The sequence below is a fragment of the Drosophila sechellia genome, chromosome X (genome assembly GCF_004382195.2).
Source record: "Drosophila sechellia strain sech25 chromosome X, ASM438219v1, whole genome shotgun sequence".
NCBI classification, from domain to species: domain Eukaryota; kingdom Metazoa; phylum Arthropoda; class Insecta; order Diptera; family Drosophilidae; genus Drosophila; species Drosophila sechellia.
The window spans coordinates 3871411-3894959 of NC_045954.1; the positions used below are offsets into that span (position 1 = coordinate 3871411).

The following is a 23549-nucleotide window of genomic DNA, read 5'->3' on the forward strand; positions in this document are numbered from 1 at the left end:
TACATATGATTGAGTCCCCATTAAGTGTGTGAAATAAGCTCGTCCACGGTGCCACGTACTGTCACTCCGCCACCCGGAATTCCCATTCCCGTTCCAATTCCCCTTCCCCAACCCCTGCCCCATCCGCACCCACCATGCGTACGCCGAAGGGCGGCGGCAGTCAAAAATCGCATAAATTAAAAAACTGCACACACTCACGCACAGACATGCGACGGATGGGGGGTGGTGGGAGGCAATGGCAACCCTTTGTGCCAACTCCCCCTGCCCCCCTGCCCCCGGTCCCCTTGCCCAGCTGTCGCTCACCACCAAGGAAGTAATAAAGTATCTCGAAAGTAACTTATTAACCATGCTGACAACGCTGCCAGCGAAGCTCCTGGAGCTCCAGACACACAGCGAGCTTCGGGATACCAGGACTCCCAGGATCTGTCTGTGCACCACACACACTCGCATTCCACCGCTGTGGAAGAGGGGTGCCTCGTAGTCATGTTTCATGTTTGCTAATTGCAAGTCGATTTTTCATTTCGCATTTCTCTCCAGAGTGTCGTAGTGGACCAGGGACCTGGGACCTGGACCTCAACCTGAAGCCAAACCTGAATCCCCATCAGAACCTGAGGTCCGCAGCATGCACTGGGAAAAAAGCGGGGCTAGTGCTAATTGAATCTTCTTTTTGAATGTTATCAGTGTTGTTTCTAGGGTATTTGCCACAATATATGTACCTTTATAATAATTGGATATGATTTCTGGATTGCATAATCTCCTTCAGAATAGGTGCAATTTTATTAACAAATACTCATTGCAATTTTCTTTTTTAGTGCCATAAAAGGAGCTGGACAAGGAACTGATTGAGTCTGTGGAAATTGTTGAGGTTTCCGCTGACCCACTCAACGCCGGAACCACATCATCCCGGAAGGGACTCACTCAAAAAGGCAAAAATATTTAATTTAAAGCAGCATAAAAACAAAGGCGACGACGACGAAGAGGATGGGCAGGTGGGGTGAGTGTAGCCAGCAAATGGTTAATTTAATTACAAATTCTTTGCTTTCTTTTCCATTCGTATTAAATTTTCATGGGGTCCTGACATCAGCTTCCTGTGCGTGCGTGAGTGTGTGTGCCCATGTGGTAGTGGGTGTGCGTATGTGTATGCGAGGCACCTGCTGTCATTGCCGTCTTTGTGGCATTTTGGCCGCTTAAATACCCAGGGGACTTGAGAAAGAGCATCCTCACACACACAATCACACACACACCCACTCAGCCCTTCACACGTACACGCACAGAGACACACACACGCTGATTGTCCTTTCAATGAAAAATAGCACTCATTAATGTTGCTCATTAGCAGGACCACGCATCCTGCTTCTTGACTCTGCCCTGCCATTGACATTCCCTTACGAGTCTAAGGACCTTTAGCAATCCACCCCCTCTCCGCAGATGTCCTGCGACCACCTCCAGCCTCTTGGCCATTCAGCGAGTGTCAACTGGCAAATGATTTGCCATTATTTACTAATAAAACTCATGGAGTTTCGGGCCTCTGCTAATCGAATGTGTGCTCGGCACCACCCAACCACTCTGGCTTCTATGTCCTGGCAGGCGAAGGACTCTTAATTCGAAGCGACTCACACGTTTACGCTGGCAAATGACCTCAATCAACGCTGTCGAAGTATCTCAGCTGCGTGAAATTAGGGTACTTGAGTTGTATAAGAACAAATCCTCAAAAAAAAAAGAGGAGAAATATCGAATCTCAATACCTTAGTAATTTAAAAAGCATTTAGAAGCTCTCTGCAATTTCTAGTTCCCATCAAATTGCTGACAATGGCGCTGATCAACCAGTAAACAAATTGCGACCAAAACAATTCTTCCCCTTCTTTGGAACTGAAGTGAGTGTCATGTTCGTAAGAATAACATCACTTCCCGGTTCCATTTGTCTGATTATATATTTTTCTTTTTTTTTTTTTTGTCCAAGCAACGACTTCGGTTGACCAGACGGGAGAGGGTGCGGTAATCTTTCATATCGATTCAATAGCCGGCTTCCGGTTCGATTCCGGTGCCTGTCAATCAGCAGCGGTCCCACATGGCTGACCGGAGGGCGGGGCTGAAGTCCCCGAGATCCTTTTGTTAACCCAGAGTCCTTACTTGGACTTTTGCCTGCCAGTCAAACTCTTTTCGGCTGCCCAATTCTTTGCATTTAATTTCGTTTATTCATTCGAACGACCACAAAATGACATTTGCATTTGGGCAGCAGCGGTCAGTGGCGAAACCCGCATCCAGAATCCCTAACCCAGGTCTCATGTGCTGGCCTCCGGGGATTTTCGTTGGCCCGGCATGGGTAAGGTCTCCGGGGTTGCGTAACAAATGAATGGCTCAGTTGCAAAAATTTGTTTTGACAACTGAAGACGCTCGCAGCAGCCCAAGTGCAAAATTTATAAAGCGCACAGTGCGAAACTATGAAATGTCCAGGCGGCATGGTGCGGATCGCAATGGATCGGCAGTGGAGTGGAGTGGAGTGGCATGGAGTGGAGGGCATAGAGTGGAGTGTGTGTAATTAATTCTCTGCTGAGTCGACAAACGTAGGCCCAGCCAAAAAAGCACAATTAAGTGCACAACAAAAACAGCATATTTTCTGGACGTGGCATGACCAACTACACTGGCTGCCAACCGAATTCCATGGCTTTTCCTCATTTCCAAGCACTATGCAAATATTATAAAAACTGCAACCTATCATTTTATGGCTTCTTTCGAGTATAAGAATGCACGCTATATATTATATATTTCGAACTTTAATGTGCATGCCAATTTCATTTGGTTTTTGATAGCCTAAGGTCCAGTGTGCGAGTCAGCTAAACTGCAAATGGATAACTACTATTTTTCGGATGCTGTAACTGTGGCCCGTTGCCGGATATATATATATATGTATACGTAGTTCGAGGCCATCGTCATCGTCATCGTAGCCGTGGCCAAAAAGCAATTAGCAAAGTTTTCAGTCTCCAAAACACTCACTCCTCGCATGGAAGACGAACGGGGTGGGATGAGGTCAGGCATGTGCTTACGGCCAGTAAGGATGATGGGATAGGGAGGGGAACTGGCCATCCTAAGCCGACCATCATCAATCTGATGCAGTTGCGCACCCAATCCGTGCCACCCCATTCCAGTTCCAGTTCCAAATAAACCCAATCTCCGCCTCGGTCGGATTCCGTTGCTCCAATGCTGTTGCACCTAACCATCAGATAGATGCCATGGACAGCGAAAAATTACCACATTAAATTCACTTGGAAAGGAAGCAAATCGCCCATTATGGAAATCAAAATATACATATTTCGATCTATATTTATCATTTTTATGTATGTATATTCAATTAATTTTATATCGACATTGGTTTCGGCTTTTCTCGCTGTGCGACAGGCGCAATTATTCATGGGTAATCTAACCCAAAATGGGACGTTAATTACTGGCGCATGTCAGTGGCATTTGACTGGCCCCTGACCCCTGGAGTTCTGTGCCCCTCACCATCGCCAGAACCCATCCTACCTTTCGCCAATGTGTAACTGTGCTGTGTGGCGTGAATCGCACAAGTACGGCCAGCAATTTGCTTTTTTGTTCGACTGTAAACAGTACGGAATCCGTACGCCCAGGTCCCCAGAAGTCCGCTCTACGGCCATTTACCGGGTGATTAATTAAGCTGCAAGGACCTGCGAATGCAACTTTCTGCCGCTGACAACACCCAGGGAAGCGGGGTGGCGGCGATGGTGGGCCATTGAAGATTTTCGCAAAATATTCAACTTCGTAACGCAAGGGACGAGTTGACCCCATATCAATCATATTTTTTCTTAATTAAATATATCTTAATATGTATAATAGTGTGGGTCCGTTCAATGCGAACCCACATACAAGTATAAACTGGCTCAAGTGGAATCGGAAATGTTCGAAATTTGAATTCCTACTATTAGAAGAGCCAAGAAGAACACGTTCGAAATGAAAGATCCTTTGGAAAATAAAACAGTTTCATATACGTGTGTGCTCATACGCATGTATGATGCTCTATGAATATATAATAGTTCGTAGTGATGGTCGAAAGAAATTTTGTATATATGATTTAGGTCATGCGGATCGTCGAATACTTAAGTCGAATAAGTAAAATGCATGGATCCGGTGTAAAATTTTTAGATTAATCCTAGGCGTGCGGGGGAAGTTAAAAAAAAAAAGAAATAAGAAAGAAAATATCCTTATATATAATTAATGTATAGTTATGGCTAAGTTGTGTTGGCCTAGCTGTGGCCCAGCTTGTCCGCAATGAACTTGACGAAGTCGCTGCGGAACAGGATCTTTGGATTGTCCTCGGTGGCCAGCTCATCCACCTGGCGCAGGTCCGTCCACTTCCAGAGCAGGCGGCACGAGAAGCTAAACCGGAACGAGGCGAATATCTCGTTGGCCTTCTCCAAGGGTATCTGATCACTGTAGTACGACTCCTTATTCCTCACGTTAAAGTAGTACAGCTGACCACGAGACCGCGAGTGGGCGGACACGTAATTTTTGGTCAGCTCGCAGAACATCATTATGCCGCCGGGCACAAAGAACTTGTTGTCGTCCAGCGCAATTCCGAATCTCTGCGAGTTGTCCTTTAGCACATAATGGCGCATGTTCGCAAAGAAACTGCCCATATCCTGCAGGCGAAAGAGGGGCTTGCTGCGCAGCGCTCCAAAAGTGCGCTCCTTGCGGTACGGCTTGTTTAGACTCCTGGCAAACTTATCGCACATGCTCATGCGCTCGCGGTACGGACGTCTACGGATATCGATGCCGCCCAGGCAGATACCATCCATAATGTGCAGGGCAGCCATTCGCTGAATGGTCCTGCCCTCTCCGTAGAACTCGTACACAATCTGGCCGAAGAAGATCGACCGCGGCTGCACCTCGAAGGCGGTCTCCACCAGCTCCCACTTCTTGTGCTCCGTGTAGCGCAGCAAATTGCCGCGGGACTTGCACAAAAACAGGCTGCATGCATTAATGTTCGTCTCCTCGCGCCCCACCGGCACAAAATACCAGTCCGCAACGTTGTTGATTGTCGAATTGAGACTGGCCACGCCTCTCATTTCGGTGGCCGGCAGACTCAGCCAGCTGCGTTCGTTCGCCCAATTAGCAAGGAGTTCATCGAGCAGCCTGTCCGTTGGCTTGTTCTCCGGTGCCTGGCGCAGTTTATCCGGAAGTTTCCAGCGCTTCAGGCACTCCTGCCGCACCTCCGACTGCTTGGTCTCCTTCAGCTCCAGATTCTGGGCGAATGCTGCTATCTTGCGCAGGCCGACGATCTGTTTCTTGCCAATGGCGTTATTTGAATCGATAATGTAACGCAAAAAGTCCTCGTCCTCGGCCAGCTCGTTGGCATTAAAGATCTCCAGCACGTCGTTATCGTCCAGTTGCGATTCATCGGACAGCATCAGGTTGATCGTGTTCAGATAGGCTATGATGCCCGCCGTCTCCGCATCCGAACGTTTGTACTTGCAGACCAGGTAACGCTCCGAATTTGCCGGACGGCTGCTGTTTGGCTTGATGATGGCAATCTGTTGGAAGCACTGGTACATCAGATAGACCAGGCCCACACTGAACGGTGTGAACAGGTCGAACAACTTGCAAATGAAGCTGCCGTTTGGCCGCAGTATCTTCAGGGCGGTAAGAAACTGACAGAGGTACAGTTGCTTGGACAGGATCTCCTGGATGTTCTTCTGACCTTCCACCGAAAAGCCACCGTCGGCCATGGCAAAGTGAACGCCCTGGGGCGTATGCATGCGGATATACTCGTTCAGCGAATCCTGGTTGCTTTCATCGAAAATGTTGCCATCGTCCTTAACGCCGTAGAACGTGTCAAAGGACTCCGGTGAGGCAGCAAAGAACTTTTCCAGCTTAAAGTCGTTAGCGCCACGAAGCGTGAAGCCGAATCCTTTGGCCTCCCACGATTTCCGGTACAGAACGTACTCGGAGAAGCCGCCAGGACCTGTGCAACAACAGAAAGGAGATCAGGATTATTACGTGTAAAACGAGTTTATTGAGAACGATCCAAATTTGGAAAGTAAAGCGAAACGCAATGTATTCACCTGCACACATGTCTGTGAAATATAGGAGCTCATCGCGACCCACCAGCGTCTGGCCATCGGGATCGCGGGGATCGGTGAACATGAAATCGCACATGGAGTCGATGTTGGCCATCTTAACGGCGGCGCGGTTGAGAAAGATGGAGCTGCGGATCGTCTCGAACGGATTGCATCGGGATCTTGCCCGTCGTTTCTCGTTGTCGTTGAGATCATCGAATACGGTTTTGGCATTGAGGATGTGATGCAGGATGGCCGGATCGCAGTAGCGTGTCTCCCCGTCGAGGGTCAGCTTCTTCTCACCGGTGACCACATGACCCATCAGCTGATCAAGAGTGTATGCCTCCGCACGGCTGCCAGGATTGTGGAGCCAAAGCACCGGTTCGGGTATCTCGAGCACCTCACAGGCAGGATCCCACTGGCCAGCCGACGACTGGACAGTGTCCAGTTTGAGGCCGAAGCCACGGCGACCATCCTGCTGAACGGCGATGATGGGCTCCAAGCGACCCTGGTTGCTCTTTCCCAAACCCTTGTCATTCTCGTAGCCCATCTTCATCATCATCTCCATGGCCTTGTTCGAGTAGCTCTTCACCCATTCCCGCTTGATCTTCTTGGGCGTAGGCTCCGAGTTCTCATCGTCCGAAGGTTCGTCCATTTTGAAGGCCGCGATGGAATCTGATCTGTGCTCTGGGATTTTAGACGGCTCGATGCTCGAGTTTGTGCAGCGTATTAATTGATTATATACAATAACAATTATATCAGCTGGATGGATGGGACTTTTCTTTCTGTGGCGATTTATTTGTGTTTACAAAGATATGTGAGGAGCGACGGTTTAGAATCGTTGTGCACAGTCTTTTTATTACACTAGATCAGTGTTTTCCGATCCCGCACCCGGATCGGGCATCTAGATGGCTAAGACTGCGTTGTCAAGCGTGATTCAGATCTAAGCACATTTAGAATAACTTTTTGGTCTAATTTTCAGCTGCAGCTGATTCGATAGGTGGTGCGATAAGTCCAGACAAATAACGCTTCGTGTTATCGATAACACATAGTTCTTGTGAACCTACGCTGAATGGCGATAAATACCGCAGCAAAAACGTGGTTAAATATACCGCAAATATATTCTCCGCGGGGAATTTGAAATTTATTTTATTCCGAATTCATATTTTCTATAGCTTTCATTGCTATTGAAATTTTTTTAAAAGGTCATTTTCTGTCTAGTTCGAGCAGACGACACTTGGTCAAAGTAGTCTCTGAACTAGATCTCCACAGGGTAGTCACCCATTTCTGTCATTACAACACATCTAGCTCGGTCTAGTTCACAAGGTTTGCTACAATTCCTGGTCTGAAAATTCAGATTGAATATTGAATTATTAATATTCTACCAAAATGGACGGGGAGAATGTTGATGAAATGAACCCCAATCCGCTGTCGCGAAAACTAAAGTTCTCCGGTATTTGTAAGCTAACCGATGAGGAACTGTCGCATCTCTACAAGCTCGACGAGTTGACAGACGAGGAGCTGGTCTCCTTGGGCCTGGAGAGAGGCTCCCTGATCGATGACTATCGTCTTCTGCACGAGGTTTCGATGATGAGGAAATTGGAGAACGAAGCCGCAAAGCCCCCAAATCCCCCAGAGCCCCCAATGCTTGCAAGCCTCTCCGAGTGGGAGTTGCACGAACAGCTACAGCATATGGATTACATACCCAAGAAGGTATACAAATTTGAGTTGCTTAATAAGTTGGTCAAGGTCATGAGTATCGAGAAGGAGTCTGGGACCATCTTCAGCGAGGAGCAGTTGCGGCTCGACTTGAACTACATTGAGCTGAACAGCTATCTGGTTGCGCCTCAGGAACGCTTGGGTCTCCGCCTGGAGTCCTTCTACAATTACCTGGACAACATGTTCGTCAGCGGCGATCGCAACAAAGCCCTCGAATTGGTGTTGCATGGCATCCGCCGTTTGAACAGGCGCCACAATTCGCAGGACAATCTTCAAGAATGTCTATATTTTTAAGTTAACATTCGCAAAGAAAAGCACAACAGCTCCCGGTGCATTATGATTGTAACAAATTTCAGATAAATCTTCGCATTCCCAGTTCAATTTGTTTCTCTACCAATAAGTAATAAATTTTCTAATAATGTTTGGGTTTTTGTGCAGAAAACTTCTCGTTTCTTGGCCAAAAATGGTCGCACTGCCAAAATAATGCGCATCTTGTGATTTTTCTGCTTTTGTACTGCTTATAACTAAACTTTCCTGTCGAATTTCGGAAATCCATTTTTTGCCAAATTTTCGCATTTTCGATACCATCATAAAATTTAAAAAATAGTCTGAACTTAAGGATTCCATGCTGGAGTACAGATCGATAGGGGATTTAATTACGAGCTTAATAAGGTATCACATTCCAACTATTTCAATTGTTATTGAAAAAATGCAGCAACTTCTTTTACTAAAAAGTCTGGATACAAATTTAAAACTCGCATATTGGATAACACACACACACACAAAACGTGACCACGGTTGGAGTTGTGGGCACCTACCCACCCTGCTTTTCCAACGACCCCTTTATTAAATTCACCGGAACTGCAAATCTATTCAGAATGCATTATAATTTATTCCCTTAAATCTAACATTATATAAATATTGCATTTGACTGGACAAAGAAATGCAACTTACAAACAATGAAACAATGTTACACCTATTACATACTTTTCAACGTTTCAGTATACCCTTTTTACGGCATTCTGGTCAAGAGAGGCGCCACTCAATCCGATCCCCCCACACACCACCGTCATGTTGCTGAAACAAAGGTTGCGGATGCACCCGGGGACATATCGCTACGTTGCAATCAGTGTTGCTAGCAACTAACTTCCAGATACATTTGCTGGTACTGGCGCACTTACAACCCAGTAGAATGTTGGGAAAAGGAAATCACAGCAGCCTTTAGTAGACTTTAGTAGCCGTTGAGTTAGTCTTCCAGAAGGCAGTCAATAGTTCTAGGCACTCGAACAGCACAACCTCACTGTTCACACGTTTAAAAGTTTTAAAATAGCTGGCTTAAAATTCCAGTAAAGCACCAAAATATCCCGGCTTGTGTGTCTCTAACATGGAGGGGCGTACAAATGATAGATTGAATCAGATTCCAGCTGAAACTCCCGAACGCGGAACCATCGAATCTGGAGGAAAGTTGATACGGAACATACCAAACAAAGAGTACAAGTTTAAACTGCTTGGGCAGTTGGTCAATGAGATGCGTTTCCAGATGGAACCGGAAACCGTTTTCAAAAAGCAGGAGTTTGCAGTTGATAAGGATTACCACGGCGTATCCGACGAGGAGTCCGCCTATATGACGCCCATGCATCACGTGTATCGCCGCCTGCAGTCGTTATTCTATCGTCTGGAGGAGATGTTCGTCGGCAGCGATCTCAACTTGGCCAACATGGCCATCGACGTGGTGTTCAACGGAATCAACCGCTTGCACAAGCGCCGTCTTGAGATATTCGCCAATTCGCAGAATAAATAATTCCACGCAATATGAAGCCATATACAACGCGACGTTGCTGAAATGGACCAGAATGTTGTTTTAAACCAAATTCAAATCACATTTTAGCACTTGATTCATGGGCATTTGTGTTTAGTTCAATTACAAAATTCACTTAGAATTCACTAAACTAGGTTTTAAATGTAACATGAGTTTACAAAGTAAGGAACTTAAGATGGTGGTATAAAAAAAGGGTTTTCAGTTTTCGATGGCTTCAGATCCAGTCGACGTTTGGAGGAGGCGACTGTGTGCTCTGCACATCGACCTACATCTTTTCGTAGGTCTCACTGTACGGACAGGTGAGGCAGGTGTGGGTGTAAGTGTCCTCATCCTCATCGTAGGTGTCCGGTCCGAACTCGTGCTCGTGAACTTCGTGCGTCTTCTTGGTGTAGATGCTGCTGCGCACCTCCATGCGCAGCTGCTTCATCTTCTTGTTGTACTTGCGCGCCTTGCCCTCCTCCCGCTTGTCCTCGCGCGCCTCGTGCTGGCGCACCAGCTCCTCTTCGCTGCCCCAGACCTCCAGGGCGCGCTGGTGGATCTGCAGATGCAGATACAGCTTCATCTCGCCCCAACGCACGTTGTGCGGATTCTTGCGACTTATGTACCGCAGTTTGGGCTCCCGCTTGTCGAAGTCGCAGTCCTTCAGCAAGTACTCTGCCTTGGCCTCGGTGCGGGTAATCAGCGCGTAGCGCTCATCCTTGTCACGGCACTTGTCGCACACCGAATGCCCAAAGTTGTTGAACAAATAGGAGTCGGCGAACACGTCACCGCACTCCAGGCACTCCTCGTACTGCACAGGAATGGCAATGGCGTCGTCCAGAATTGGCGGCGCCTCCTCCCCGGACTTATTGAGGCCCGCTGGCCCCACGGCCGTGGGCAGAACAGGCTGTTCGAGCAGGAAGCCCCCGCCGGAGTCTATGTACTTGGTGCCCTGCACCTTGATCACAGAGCTTCCCTGGCTGAGAGTCGCCTCCGGATGGATGCCGCCCTCCTTGTTGCTGTCGGTAATTGGACGAAGTACGGGTTAGGTATAACCAGTCGGGAGTATTGGTTAATGGATAGCCTACCTGGCCAGCTCCTTGAATGGATGCGAAACCAACTTGGCCTCCCGCAATTTCTGCGCCTTGGCCTGGTTTCTTTCGATCCGCGCCTTTTGGGCATTGGTCAGCTTGGACATCTTCTCCGCCGGCGGAGCAGCTTCGTTGGTAGAGACCTCCGCAGACATGGCGATTTCACAAGCTTTAGTTTTTTGTGCGCGCAACTTCTCAGAAAGTTTGTTTATAAAATGCTTCTTTTTGCCGATTTGTCATTCCACGGAAATTTGTTTGTTCAGTGCAGCCAGCTTTTACGCGGAGTAAATAACTGTTATTGGCGGAAAAGTTAAAATATGTGAAAAGAGTTTTTTTGTACATATAAATATATCAATGTCACACTTCTCATTCAACTCTAAAATGACTTTTTCGATTTGTAAGCACTCAATTTGTATGCTTTTAGTCTAAGTTATTTCATTTCTGGGCCGTACTATGGATGGGCGTTTGGTATTTTCGCCGCATCACGGTCACACTGGCGGATTTGTTTTTATTTTGGTCGCCATGCAAAGTAAACACCGCAAACTGCTGCTGCGCTGCCTCCTGGTGCTGCCCCTCATCCTCCTGGTGGACTACTGCGGCCTGCTGACCCACCTGCACGAGCTGGACTTCGAGCGGCACTTCCACTACCCGCTGGACGATGACACTGGATCTGGGTCCGCATCCTCTGGACTGGACAAGTTCGCCTACCTGCGAGTGCCCTCGATCACGGCGGAGGTGACGGTTGACCAGCCTGCGCGGCTCACGCTGCTCATCAAGAGCGCCGTGGGCAATTCGCGGCGGCGGGAGGCCATTCGCCGGACTTGGGGCTACGAGGGTCGATTCTCCGACGTCCATCTGCGTCGCGTGTTCCTACTGGGCACGGCCGAGGATAGCGAAAAAGACGTGGCTTGGGAGTCCCGCGAGCATGGCGACATTCTGCAGGCGGACTTCACGGACGCCTACTTCAACAACACGCTAAAAACCATGCTGGGAATGCGCTGGGCTAGCGAGCAGTTCAATCGCAGCGAGTTCTATCTTTTCGTGGACGACGACTACTATGTTTCGGCCAAGAACGTGCTCAAGTTTCTGGGCAGGGGGCGTCGGAGCCACCAGCCGGAGTTGCTGTTCGCCGGGCACGTGTTTCAGACATCGCCGCTCCGCCACAAGTTCAGCAAGTGGTACGTTTCGCTGGAGGAATATCCCTTCGATCGGTGGCCACCGTACGTGACCGCCGGCGCGTTCATGCTGTCGCAGAAGGCACTGCGCCAGTTGTATGCTGCCAGCGTTCACCTGCCGCTCTTCCGGTTCGACGACGTCTACCTGGGCATCGTGGCCTTGAAAGCTGGCATTTCCCTTCAGCACTGCGACGACTTCCGCTTTCATCGGCCGTCGTACAAGGGTCCGGACAGCTATAGTTCGGTGATAGCCTCGCACGAGTTCGGCGATCCCGAGGAGATGACGCGGGTGTGGAACGAGTGCCGATCCGCCAACTACGCGTAGCAGCAAGAACAGGCTGCACTGAAGAGCGCTGCAGATTGTACATATATACGAACGAGACAGCACCTAAACAACAGCCTTATAAAGTGTATTAGGAGCAGTGGATGATACCTCAACCGTTCAGTGAGACTTTAAACCAAGCAGCTGGTGCTAATAGTGCAAGATCGCAAGAGTAATTCATTCTAATTGTAAGCGTAATGATAAAGCAGTTGATTCAATTCATATTTATAGAGATTATGTGCAAATGTCGGATAACGTATGTTTGGGCTGATACCTTTTAATGCAATATAATGTTGATTAGCATAGGAAAGCGAATAAAAAACTTAAAATAAATTATTGTATTTCAGCGAAGTTTAAAATTGGCGCGCTCACGCAAGGTTGTTATATCAGCTATATGGGGTTCGTGTCTCCGCTAACGAGAATGCGCCAAATTCGCAGTGTGGCTGTATTTCAGCGAAGCTTAAAATTGCCACCCTAAAGCATGGTTGTTGCATCAGCTAGATGGCTCGTGTCTCCGCTAGCAGAAGGGCGCCAAATTCTCAGTGTGACCATATCCAAATACCACCAACAGGGCCCAGTGTGACCACGCAACCGCCCAGCAAAAACGTCGCAGCCACGCAAACGCGATAGTATCGCCGCCATATAAAAAGCGGCGCTCACCGCCGAGCGCCAGTATTAAATTTGTGACGTCGAGAGCTCCGCTTCGCGACCATCGAGGGCCCAGCTTCGCCAAGTGTACATACATAGAGACATACATCAGGCCGACCCCGCCAGCATCACAGCTTAGTAGTCCGCTTCGCCAATCCAAAAAAAAAAAAAAACCAAATCAAGGTGAGTTTCATTTCCACTTGCAGATTGAAATTTTGATTTATGTCGATTTTCGTTAAGTTTGGGGGATCGCCGGTAATTTCGTTTTTGCCATTGTAAGATGGGACAGGGGTAATTGGGGAATCCTAACTGGTTTATGTTGACTGCGCTTCTTCATTGATTGCGAAAATGGCAGCGGATTTGTTATAAATATTTATTGTGCTGGTCTAGTCCGTTACTTTTTGCTCTTTCTCCTCGTTTCCATTTCTTTCCTGCTACTTTGTAACTTTTTTCTGCAGCTGTTGAAGCGCTTTTGTCGTCGCCCCTATTGTTGACTATTATTATTTTTTTTTTTGTGTGGCTCAAACTTCAGATTTGCGCGTATGTGTGTGTGCTTGTGCCGGCCGGCATTTTTCACTGCTTTTTTTCTGCCGTCTGCTTGCCGGTGTGTGTATGCATGTGCATGTGCATGTGCATATGTGTGCGTACTTGGGCGGGGCGCATGTGTTGTCGATGGCCAATATCCTCCCCCATTGTGAGCGGCACGAGAGAAATGACACTATGTCCTGCAAATTAATTAATTCATTTAGTGCCTTGAGTATCGCAGACTTTGCAAATACAGCAGTAATTAGTCCAGGGAACTTGGAATTTGAATTGTTAAAGAGGCGTTCGTGAAACTCTCGCTACTCCAAAGTGAGCCATTTTTAAATCAACTAAGTTTGAGCACTTCTTGCTGGCGAATAGCAACGAAAAGTGAACTTGGAAAGATAGCCATATGTACATATGCACATTTCACAAGGATGAAGTCACTATCTGTGCGACCTCGACTGTGCGATGTGTGTGCTGGCGAGTGGCGAATTGTGCTGGGCGTGGTGCTGTGTCACTTGGATATCCAATATCCAGCGATTTTGAAATTGAATATATGACTAAACGCAGCCGCCTACATAAAATGTGTATATAATGTGCGCAACAACAATGTGCTTAAAATTCATTGCAAGTCGCCGATTGCGCCTCCCTTTCGCTCTGCCACCCCCCTCTCATTCTCTCTCTCTCTCTGTCTATCACTTGCTACACATACACACTTATGCATTTCTGCAGGAGTTGAGGGTGTAAATGCAAAGCGGACGTGTCTGTCATTTCTCATTTCCCCATCTCTCCGGCGCTCCAGCTCCTTTGCTTTCCGCTATCTCCACCCTTTCTTCTCGCCTCCTTTTTGCACTCCGTTCGTCGGCTGGTTGCCACGCATCAGCGGCTTTGACTCATTTTATTTTACATACATATGTATGTAAGTCTGTTATGTACTTATATACGTGCAAATGTGCATATTCATATTCTTATTCCCAACAAAATTTCAGTGTCTTTTGTTTTTAACGGTCTCTTGGCGCCGTCTCACTCACACCCCCGAAAAGAGCCAAAAGATTTACATATGTTTATATGTGTGTATATCTGTTAGGGAATTAACTAAAACAGGAAGAAAGAAAGCAGAAGAAAAGCTTACAAAGTCGGGCGAAGAAAAAGCACAGCTGCGTGGGCAACGATAAATTCACCAGCAAACATATGCACATACGTACATATCTATGTTTGTATGTATGCAATGTGCGGTGATTCATCGGCGGCTTTTAAGCGGGACGACCATATTTCGAATTTCGAAGTTGGAAGTTGATTCACGGCGAACTTCATTGCCTCCACCTCCGTGAAAATCACCTCCTCGTCGCCCCGAGTCGCCATCGCTCCCACTTTGTATGTATGCGACGTTGTTGTTGTTGTTGGCCTCTCCTTTGTTCGGTGCAAGGAGCTGACTAATAAGAAACTCGTCGTTTACACGATGACCAATTAATCGAACTTCAAACGGAGCGATCTAAAACACCATGTCCACAAATAGGAATATAAAAATTTATGCATTTGAAGCGATCGATTGTCACAACTGATAAATGTTGTAAAGCTTTGGACGTTCAGTTCCCGCAATCAAACATAGTATGAATTAATCATCATCAGTTGCTGCAAATCAATTGATTTTTGGATTAGTCAGAGGAGTAAGGAATATATGTGGGATTGCAGCAAGTCGGGCCTAGATTCGTGATAAAAGTGCTGCATGAACCGAGCGGACCGAGCGATCCGCTTTTGCGCAGGGGGAAGTGGAAGTGGGGAGAGCGGGAAAATCGGCGGCCGTTAGTCAGTTAGTCAATCAACGTGATTGGCCAGCCGCTTGAGGCGCAGCTTTCCGACCATTTATGGCCATAAATGTGCAAATAAATAAATATAGATTCGCCATGCCTTTTCTCCGCTTCTCTGCTTCTTCTCCGTATTGCTTTTGGTGCGGTCGCTGCCCTTGTACCGATTGCATTTCAGCGCAGCTGTTCAATCGAATGCAATGCAGTCCCAATCCGACTGATGACTTGATACCAATCGGTGCACAAAGAGGATTCCTTGTCCGGCGCAACTCTGATTGGAACTCGGGGGCATGCTATGTGCCACGCACACTCGAATTTCGCAACTAAAAATAAACGTGATAAAATGCAGTTTAACCGCTCGACCAAGTACACATGTCTTCTGATAAGAATGCCAGTGCTAAAAACAAAGGCCAAGAACGGCAGCAAAGCGAATTGGAGTCTTAATCTGTTTCCAGTTGGAAAGGTTCGCTGAACTCCTCGCTCTCTCCACTCCGGACCGCTTCCTCTTTCTTTCTCCCTCCTTGTGATAGGAACACACACTAACATGACTCGTCCTTGCTGCGCCTGTGTGTGTGTGCGTGCCTTTGAGTCATCGTTATCGCCCCACATTTCTCCATATGGCTATCGCTTGAGAAATCAACGGTCAACAAAGAGATATTACATTTCTGTTTAAAGAAAATGAATTATTTATTAAGGCGCAACACAGTATCAACAAAAGCAAACAGTGAAGAACAACAAATTGTCAATCGGAAAGTTGGCTTCCTCTTACTCACCAATAACATCGATATCCTCTTCCGGTTCGGCTCCAATTGGATTTGTTGTTTCTAACTTGAAATGTTTACATGGGAAATTCGTTTGCTTTTCAATTGTTAATAAGCTAACAAAAAGGCGAGCCAAGCCAAACAGTAACTGTAACAGTAACTTTTTGTATGCTTCGTTTGTTGTCGTCTTTAAATTCCTTTTTCCCATGTACTATTAATTTAGTATCAATATTCTTTATAATTTTGTGCCTAAGACTTTGCTATCTAAGGTGAAACCACTATCATAATTCCCATATCAATTGGGTGTGTCAGCAAACTGAAACGAAGATCTTAACTAGTGATCGATCAGCAATTAAAGCTACAAGAAAAAGAAATGATCCCAATGAATAGATACGTTTACTATCAAGGCAAGTAATTTGAAACTCATCAAAAAACTTTGTGTTTAGATGGCCGCCCCAGCACCAGCACTCAAGGATCTGCCCAAGGTGGCCGAGAACCTGAAAAGCCAGTTGGAGGGATTCAACCAGGACAAACTGAAGAACGCCAGCACCCAGGAGAAGATCATTCTTCCCACCGCCGAAGGTAAGTTGGCTATTGATGGTTGGTGAAAGGCCGAAACCGTGAACACCGTAGTCTAATCCCCTTGGCTCACAGATGTGGCTGCCGAGAAGACCCAGCAGTCAATCTTCGAGGGCATCACCGCCTTCAATCAGAACAACTTGAAGCACACGGAGACCAACGAGAAGAACCCGTTGCCCGATAAGGAAGGTGCGTTCATTGTAGGCCATCTAGTATGTGGCATATTGTACATACATATGGTCTGGCCATAAAAGGCAGCCTGCCTTAGATGGCCAATGCAGGCTCTGTAATTGTGTTGTTATTTCTCTATTTCTCAACCTCAAATTGCAGCCATCGAGCAGGAGAAGGAGAAGAATCAGTTCATCGCCGGCATCGAGAACTTTGATGCGAAAAAGTTGAAGCACACCGAGACCAACGAGAAGAACGTGCTGCCCACCAAGGAGGTGATCGAGGCCGAGAAGCAGGCTTAAAATGGGGGCTCCAAGTGGTCCTCTCCGATCCGAGATCTGAGATCCGATCCGATCTGATCTGATCCTCAGTCACCCCATCTCTCTTTTTCGACTCGCCGCATCTCACTCTTTATACGTATAAAGCTATTCCCTCTCATTTTTCAAATGCTACCAAGTTATTCGAACCGCTGCGCATGCGCGTGATAGCAAAAGTATTTTACTATTATCGTATTTCGGTTGTCCGTTTTTTTTTAAATATTTTTACCTATATATATATTTTTTGTATTAACAAGCAAGAGAGCCAGTCTCATTCCTACAGCGTAATTAACATAAAATAAACATTCGTCTATCCCATATATATTTGTGCATAAATGTTTCCAAAACACACGACAAACACACACATCATCATCAGAGGAAGAATAAAACGCAGATACAAAGCAATACAACAGCCAACACACTCAAGAACATTTACACAAGAAAAGACAGCAAATATATGAGAAATACTTTTTAAAAAGACACGCAAAACGTATGAAGCGTATAAAACAGAAAAACAAAAAGAAATACGGTAGAAAAGCATCTATATAAAGAGTATGTGTAGTTTTTTAATGAACTTTTTTTTATATACTTTACATACGATATATTTATACTGGGAAAAATAAAAACATAAATGTAACATTTTATAACAAAAGCGTACTAAAACTGCACCGACTTTTGCTCTCTCCGGGTCCGGAAAAACTCTCAAATAATAAAAGAAACACATGGTTGAAATTCGGGAAGTATAAACTCTTGATTCGTGGTAAATATGCTTACATATGCTTTTGCTTAAATGCTAGATGTCATAGCTACTCCCGACAAACACTAACTTTTGGTGGCCACCACTTCGGTGTCCATAGGTGTGCCTGTTGTCTCGGCGGCCACTGGGACATCAACAGCGCCACTGCCAGAGGATGTGAACTCCGTGGCGGAACCATCGCTGGAGGAATCGGCTTCGGCCTCGGCACTCTTGCCGGCTTCAGCGTCCGCTGCAGCAGCAGCCGCCACTCTCGCGTCCTCGTACTTATTGGTCTCAAACTTGCTGAGATCAGCGCCCAGCAGGCGGAGAATGTGTATGGTCTCGTCCTTTTGGACATAGGCGCGCAGACTTGAGGTGCCGCGCCAGCCCACAGTGTACAACGTGAACCGCTGGTCCACGTACTTAAGTATGCAGCTGCCCACACCTGAAATGGAACACCATTATTAGCCCACCGTCAGAGCATAGGAACCGGTCGAACTTACCCAATTCCTTGCAGCGCTCCTGGGTTTCTTTCTTTAGTTCGTGAGTCGACGGCGGCTGCGTGGGATCAGTGCAATTGAGCATCATCACCAGGTCCTCCCGCTCCACCTGGATTCTCCTGCTAGCGCCCATGAAGGCATTGGAGGTCTGGAGGCCCTCCTGGGCCAATCGGAAGGGATGCACCGTGTGCCGGTTCTCGCAGCGCACGAATGTCTTAACGCCCGTGTTGATGATCTTAATGTGGTTTTCGTTGTTGAGCACCAAATCGCGGATGGGGTCAGAGCAGTAATAGATGTTCTTCTTTTTCTCCGTGATACAGCGAGTTAAGAGACATCGTTGACTAAGGGATTCGTCCAGCTGGTAGAACTCCTTGATCGCCTCGTAGTCAGGGTCATTTTCGCCGAAGAAGACATAAGGATCTTCCTTGTAGCCATGCAGACGTCGCTTCTTTCGCTGCGGTCCCCACGGAACGGACTTCTCCTCGATGGGCTTTCCATTCTCGTCCACTTGCGGCTCAGCTGCAGGCTGCTTGGCCGTCTCATTCAGCTGCACCATCTCCACCACATCGTTCTTTTCGAAGCTTAGCTGACGACGCTTCTCCAACACGGCTACAAAGAAGCCGCCGCTGTCCTGGAGATGCGGCAATACGCGGAGGCACTTCTCCAGCCCGATCTTGGCCATCTCGTCGGCCGGCAGAGGGAACATACCGGGACGTATAATGGTATGCAGGCTTTCAGGCACCTCCTCGAAGCGGGTAAAGACCTGGTCCACCTCCTTGGTGGCCAGCTTCCAGTCGGTCATGCCTGGCTTGTACTTAAGACCTGGCACCAGGTGCCCCGCATCCACCAGCTCCAATGCACCGTCGGCGTCCTTGATGATCCGCTGCAGCACCGCCTCGTTCTCGATGGGATTCAGTGAGCAGGTGGAGTACACCAGCCGGCCGCCAACCTCCAGCATCTCAGCGCCACGACGTACGATGCGGTATTGAATGCCGTGGAGGTTGTAGGCCTGTGCCAGGTTCCACTTAAGCCAAATGTCTGGATTCTTGCGCAGTGTGCCGTCGCCGGAGCAAGGTACATCGCACAGGATCTTATCGAACTTAAGGATCGCCTTTGAGCCGTCCGGCTTCGTGGTCAGGAGATTGGGAAAGGCACTGCTGTCGTGGTTGGTCACCAACAAGCAGGGCGAGTTTAGGCGTTTGGCTTGGTGAACCAGCATGTAGCAGCGGTTGTTGTCCACATCGTTGGCCAGCACAAAGCCGGGCGGAATCTTGTGTTCCTCGGGAGCAGCGTGCAGCGCCTCAATGAGCTGGGCTGTTTTCGAACCTGGCGCAGCACACATGTCCAGAACTTTGTCCGTGGGTTGCACATCCAGGACAATTGGCGGAATCATGGATACGGCCTCCTGCCTGCTGATGCCGCCCGCCGTGGTCTCCACAATTAAGAAGTTGTGCAGCCGGTAGAGCGGCTCCGAGCGTCGAATGTCCTTGCGGGTGAGGTGCAGCTGGTAAGCCAGCCCGTTTGGATACCAGGGCAGGCACAGCGGCCGTTCCACATCCTCGGGCGCCTTCTGGTGAAGCTCGGCCACCGCCCTCACATACTCGGTGAATAGCTGCGTCTCAATAATGGAGAGCAGGGCTTTGGCCTCGTCCCTAAAACCTGTCACACGGAAAGTAGTGGGCAGGTTGTCCCTGATGGACGCAAGGAACTGCGTCCACTCCTCCTCGGTGGCGCAGATCTTCTGCAGTTGGTAGTACTTGATGAAGAAGGCATTATCCCTTTTGATCTCCTCATACGGCAGCGCCTGATGATCAGGACGATTGGAACCCTTTACGTCAGAAAGTATATTTAACAATAAAATCTAAAAACGTGGAATGTTTCTTTTTTCAAATTGAGGTGACTCACATTCTCCCGCTTTTGACGTTTGCGAGCCGCGAAACCATTTTGCTTCCTGTTTCGACCCATTTATCAATATCAAGACCAAGTTATTAAGTCCACCGAATACGTTTAAAAAGAATTAAGCAAGCGTTTTTATATTTCTAAACGAAACGAACAATTAAAACGTGTTCGCCGGCTAACTGGCAACACTGGCGCGCGAGAGTCGCCGGACATTTGGTGTTTGGAAGGGAAGGTGAAATATGCTTCTAAAGAAGTGAAATTGAATTGAAAGGGAATTACTTTTTACAGTACTTGTTTTTCGTGCCGAAAGAGTGGTGTAAGGACTTGACTTATATTGAGACGTTAACTTTGCTTGCATGGCTTACATTTTTAGCCCCAAAATCAATAAAATCTGGTTTCCCAACTATCGATAAGCAAAGTCGAACAACTTAATTCAGTTGTCTAGAAACTCGAATAATTTGTTAGTTTATATAAGGAAATCTACAAATTTTGTTGTTTACACTTTCTTAATATGTTAAGATCTTTTTTACATAGCTATTAATAGCCAGATTTGACCGGAATAGCTACGCGCTTATAATTTAAAAAAATCGCCGTTAGCTGATATCGAATGTTTCCGATAGCACCTGCGAAAGCGATAGCGTCGGCAATCGAATCCGAATTTCCCACTTAAAAACTAAGAAATTTTTGTGAGCCACCATGGAAACTCCACCCACACCCACCACGACCACACCTCCAGCATTAGCAACTGAGGGCACCATGGACGACATCCAATACCTGCTGCACCTGGAAGCGATGCGCCGTTTTCAGGAAGACAGCCGCAATGTAAAGCGCCAGGTGGAGGAGCAAGTGCGCATTTGGCTGGACGCCAAGTGTGAGTATCAGCGGGACTTTGGGCGGTTGGCGAGGCTCCTGAAGTGCGGTGCCCTGCAGGCGGCCGTGGATGCCCATCGTGTATCTGATGTGAATCAAGTCGAACAGGCGGCCAAGGATATCGCTAGTCTGCGATCCAAACTGGGCAGTGATCTGCGTCCCGCCATTCTGGACTCCAACGATGTGAAGCAGTGCCTGGAGCATCTGAACAGCACCCACAAACCGCGCCTAAATCTATGCCGGCAGCAACGGGAGTTCGCCCAGAACCAGGAAGCTCTAAGAAGTTTGCGTACCGCCGTCGATGGATTGGAGAATGGTATGGAGATGGGCATGATACAGGCAATGGACCGACTTGTGGAGGACCTTCTCCCACCGCGAGAAACAAACAACTAGCCGGTAGTCTCAAAAGTATATATGATATTGTATGATATAAACTAGTTTATAACATTAAAAACGGAAACTGTAAATGAAAACTATAAGCTACAACAAAGCCAGGTCCATCCGATGAAGAATATTGGTAGCGGAAATCTAAAAAAAAAACACATTCACACATTTAAACTCAGTTATTTATAGGGAGAAGATGAGGAGATTACCATTTGGAGCGCTTGGACCAGTCTTTGGGTGTCCAGTGCAGGCATTTTGAGTCGATGCGGATCTTGCGTTTGTCCATTGCTCGTCGGTGCTGCTCGATGATAACCCGGTTGATGCACACGATGTACTGGCCCTTGTAGTAGTTGATTAGGTTCAGGTTCTGCAGCGTTGAGATAACGTCCTCTTTTTTGATGGATGTGCATTCGCAGATGTCGCTGTGAACAAAAGTTTTGGGAGCATGATTCTATGGTTCGCCAATGAAGCACAATCTCTGTGGATTGAAAATGTATTACTTTAAGCTTAGAACTAGCCATACTTTATAGTTATGGTGGGCTTCTCGCCGTCCGTGCTCGGGTTTTGGCTGATAAATATCTCCAGTATGGTTTGCGCCCAGTACGATCGATAGGACAGCAAACCCAGATCAGACAATGGTTTCTCCGGCGATCCCGTCTTGCCCTCAAACTTGGACAACTCGTAGCTGAACTCAATGAGCAGCTTGCCGTAGCCCTTGCGCTGATACGGAGGCATTGTGAGAATGCATGCCACGTTGTAGTCCTCGGTGCTCTCCTTCTCCTTGGAGAAGTACCCTACTATGTGGAAGCCGCGCGAGTCGAACTCTGTCATAACGTAGAAGAGAAACGGATCGGTATCATAGTAGAGTGTCTTGTGGTCGAGAAAGAGTTTGGCAAGCAGGCACAAGTTCTGGGCATACACCTTGTTTTTGCGGCCGTCGATTTCAAAGAAGGAAATTGTATGCTTGCGATAAATCTCGTTCCCCGGCGGATGCCTAAGATTGCACTTGGACAGGTGCCTCTCCAGGCACTTCCTGCTCTTCCTGTACTTCAGGCAGAACTCGCAGATGTAGATGCAGGGCATTTGACACAGCTCTTGCGGATAGGGTGAGAAATACCAGGGCTTAATGCGATGTCTGCCCAGCTCGATCATCTCCACGTTCTTCATGCGGGTGACCACGTCGTCCTGGTGCGTAACCATGCTGCCCGACTGCCTCGGCGTGGGCGTCTTGCCATCCTGCGACCCATCACCATCCTCATTGGCCGCTCCGCTTATCAAACCGTCGCCGGTCACATGGGCGGGCGTAGCCGTAGGTGTCTGCGGAGTTGTAGCATGCGGATGTGACTGCTGCTGTTGACTAGTCAGACTGTGGTGTCCATGGGCCGAGCCTCCGTGGTTTTTTCGCTTACGATTGATGCGTTTCTGAAGGGCTGCGGCCAGATTGTTGCCATTCACAAGCTCTCCCCCACTGCTGGGTGTTCCTGGTGGAGCCACAGAGTTCGGAATGCCAGCAGGGGGAGGAACACTCCCTGATGCACCAGTAGGAGTCTGGGGGATGGCTGCCAGAGCCCCCGAACCAGTGTGTTGTGGTGATGTTGGCCGAGAAACGCTGCCCGCTAGGGAATGGTGGCGCTGGGGCGTGGTCACTCCAGTGCTGGTGCCTGTTTGAGAGCCGTCCCTCCGCGGAAATTGCACCTTTCGCGTGTACAGATCCTCCTCGTTGACCCACTCGTCCAAGCGCTTGTTGACTGCGGATTGGCGGTTATACTAAATATGCTCTCACTGAACGACCCGGTACTCACAGTCCACATAGTGCACGTAAAACTGCCGGCGCCCATCCAGCTCCTTGATGCTCACAATCTCCGCCAGTGGCCAGTCGTCCGTTTTGTGCATCCTGACGGGCAAACGACATCCCTCGGTTAGGGCGGCCTGCATGTTTGCGGTTAAAACCATTAGAATGAACACCCATAACACGCCAAGGCGTAGCGGAACCCACCGTTGACTCGCATATGGAGGCCACATCGTCGTCGAACTCATATTTGTGGTTAATTTTCATTTGTTTATATTTTACTCGTTTTTTTTCCCCCCAAAACAGCAATATTGCCAGATAGCGAGACGGAAAGAACTATCGACCAATCGATTAGCGTCACAGTGAATCAGCGGTTTAAAAATGTCGATGAC

General features: G+C 47.9%; 8 protein-coding genes across 8 annotated transcripts; 4 read left to right on the forward strand and 4 right to left on the reverse strand.

Moving 5' to 3' along the window:
* Nucleotides 1-3999: 3999 nt before the first annotated feature.
* On the reverse strand, nucleotides 4000-7075 carry LOC6612543 (cap-specific mRNA (nucleoside-2'-O-)-methyltransferase 1). Its single transcript, XM_002037015.2, has 2 exons — nucleotides 6078-7075; nucleotides 4000-5977 (listed from the first exon to the last, which is right to left on the reverse strand). The coding sequence occupies exons 1-2, from the start codon at nucleotides 6724-6726 to the stop codon at nucleotides 4260-4262; spliced, it is 2367 nt and encodes a 788-aa protein (XP_002037051.1). The 5' UTR covers nucleotides 6727-7075; the 3' UTR covers nucleotides 4000-4259.
* A 229-nt stretch (nucleotides 7076-7304) lies between these two features.
* LOC6612542 lies at nucleotides 7305-9153 on the forward strand. The gene is given in 3 exon segments (XM_002037014.2): nucleotides 7305-8050; nucleotides 8086-8165; nucleotides 9049-9153. Coding segments are annotated over 3 exon segments (762 nt in total). The 5' UTR covers nucleotides 7305-7460; the 3' UTR covers nucleotides 9141-9153.
* A 528-nt stretch (nucleotides 9154-9681) lies between these two features.
* Nucleotides 9682-11070, reverse strand: LOC6612540 (DNA repair protein complementing XP-A cells homolog). The gene is made up of 2 exons (XM_002037012.2): nucleotides 10677-11070; nucleotides 9682-10607 (listed from the first exon to the last, which is right to left on the reverse strand). Exons 1-2 carry the CDS (start codon nucleotides 10832-10834, stop codon nucleotides 9875-9877), a joined length of 891 nt encoding a protein of 296 aa, XP_002037048.1. The 5' UTR covers nucleotides 10835-11070; the 3' UTR covers nucleotides 9682-9874.
* Nucleotides 11071-11158: 88 nt separating this feature from the next.
* On the forward strand, nucleotides 11159-12509 carry LOC6612539 (beta-1,3-galactosyltransferase brn). Its single transcript, XM_002037011.2, has one exon. The coding sequence runs from the start codon at nucleotides 11202-11204 to the stop codon at nucleotides 12177-12179; it is 978 nt and encodes a 325-aa protein (XP_002037047.1). The 5' UTR covers nucleotides 11159-11201; the 3' UTR covers nucleotides 12180-12509.
* Nucleotides 12510-16361: 3852 nt separating this feature from the next.
* LOC6612538 (thymosin beta) lies at nucleotides 16362-17303 on the forward strand. The gene is made up of 3 exons (XM_002037010.2): nucleotides 16362-16497; nucleotides 16570-16683; nucleotides 16825-17303. The coding sequence occupies exons 1-3, from the start codon at nucleotides 16362-16364 to the stop codon at nucleotides 16962-16964; spliced, it is 390 nt and encodes a 129-aa protein (XP_002037046.1). The 3' UTR covers nucleotides 16965-17303.
* Nucleotides 17304-17705: 402 nt separating this feature from the next.
* LOC6612537 (tRNA (cytosine(34)-C(5))-methyltransferase) lies at nucleotides 17706-20317 on the reverse strand. The gene is made up of 3 exons (XM_032725449.1): nucleotides 20121-20317; nucleotides 18219-20043; nucleotides 17706-18160 (listed from the first exon to the last, which is right to left on the reverse strand). The coding sequence occupies exons 1-3, from the start codon at nucleotides 20178-20180 to the stop codon at nucleotides 17802-17804; spliced, it is 2244 nt and encodes a 747-aa protein (XP_032581340.1). The 5' UTR covers nucleotides 20181-20317; the 3' UTR covers nucleotides 17706-17801.
* A 409-nt stretch (nucleotides 20318-20726) lies between these two features.
* LOC6612536 (augmin complex subunit dgt4) lies at nucleotides 20727-21457 on the forward strand. Its single transcript, XM_002037008.2, has one exon. The coding sequence runs from the start codon at nucleotides 20811-20813 to the stop codon at nucleotides 21375-21377; it is 567 nt and encodes a 188-aa protein (XP_002037044.1). The 5' UTR covers nucleotides 20727-20810; the 3' UTR covers nucleotides 21378-21457.
* On the reverse strand, nucleotides 21382-23518 carry LOC6612535 (histone acetyltransferase Tip60). Its single transcript, XM_002037007.2, has 5 exons — nucleotides 23365-23518; nucleotides 23171-23297; nucleotides 21892-23116; nucleotides 21578-21790; nucleotides 21382-21512 (listed from the first exon to the last, which is right to left on the reverse strand). Coding segments are annotated over exons 1-5 (1626 nt in total). The 5' UTR covers nucleotides 23425-23518; the 3' UTR covers nucleotides 21382-21511.
* Nucleotides 23519-23549: the final 31 nt, after the last annotated feature.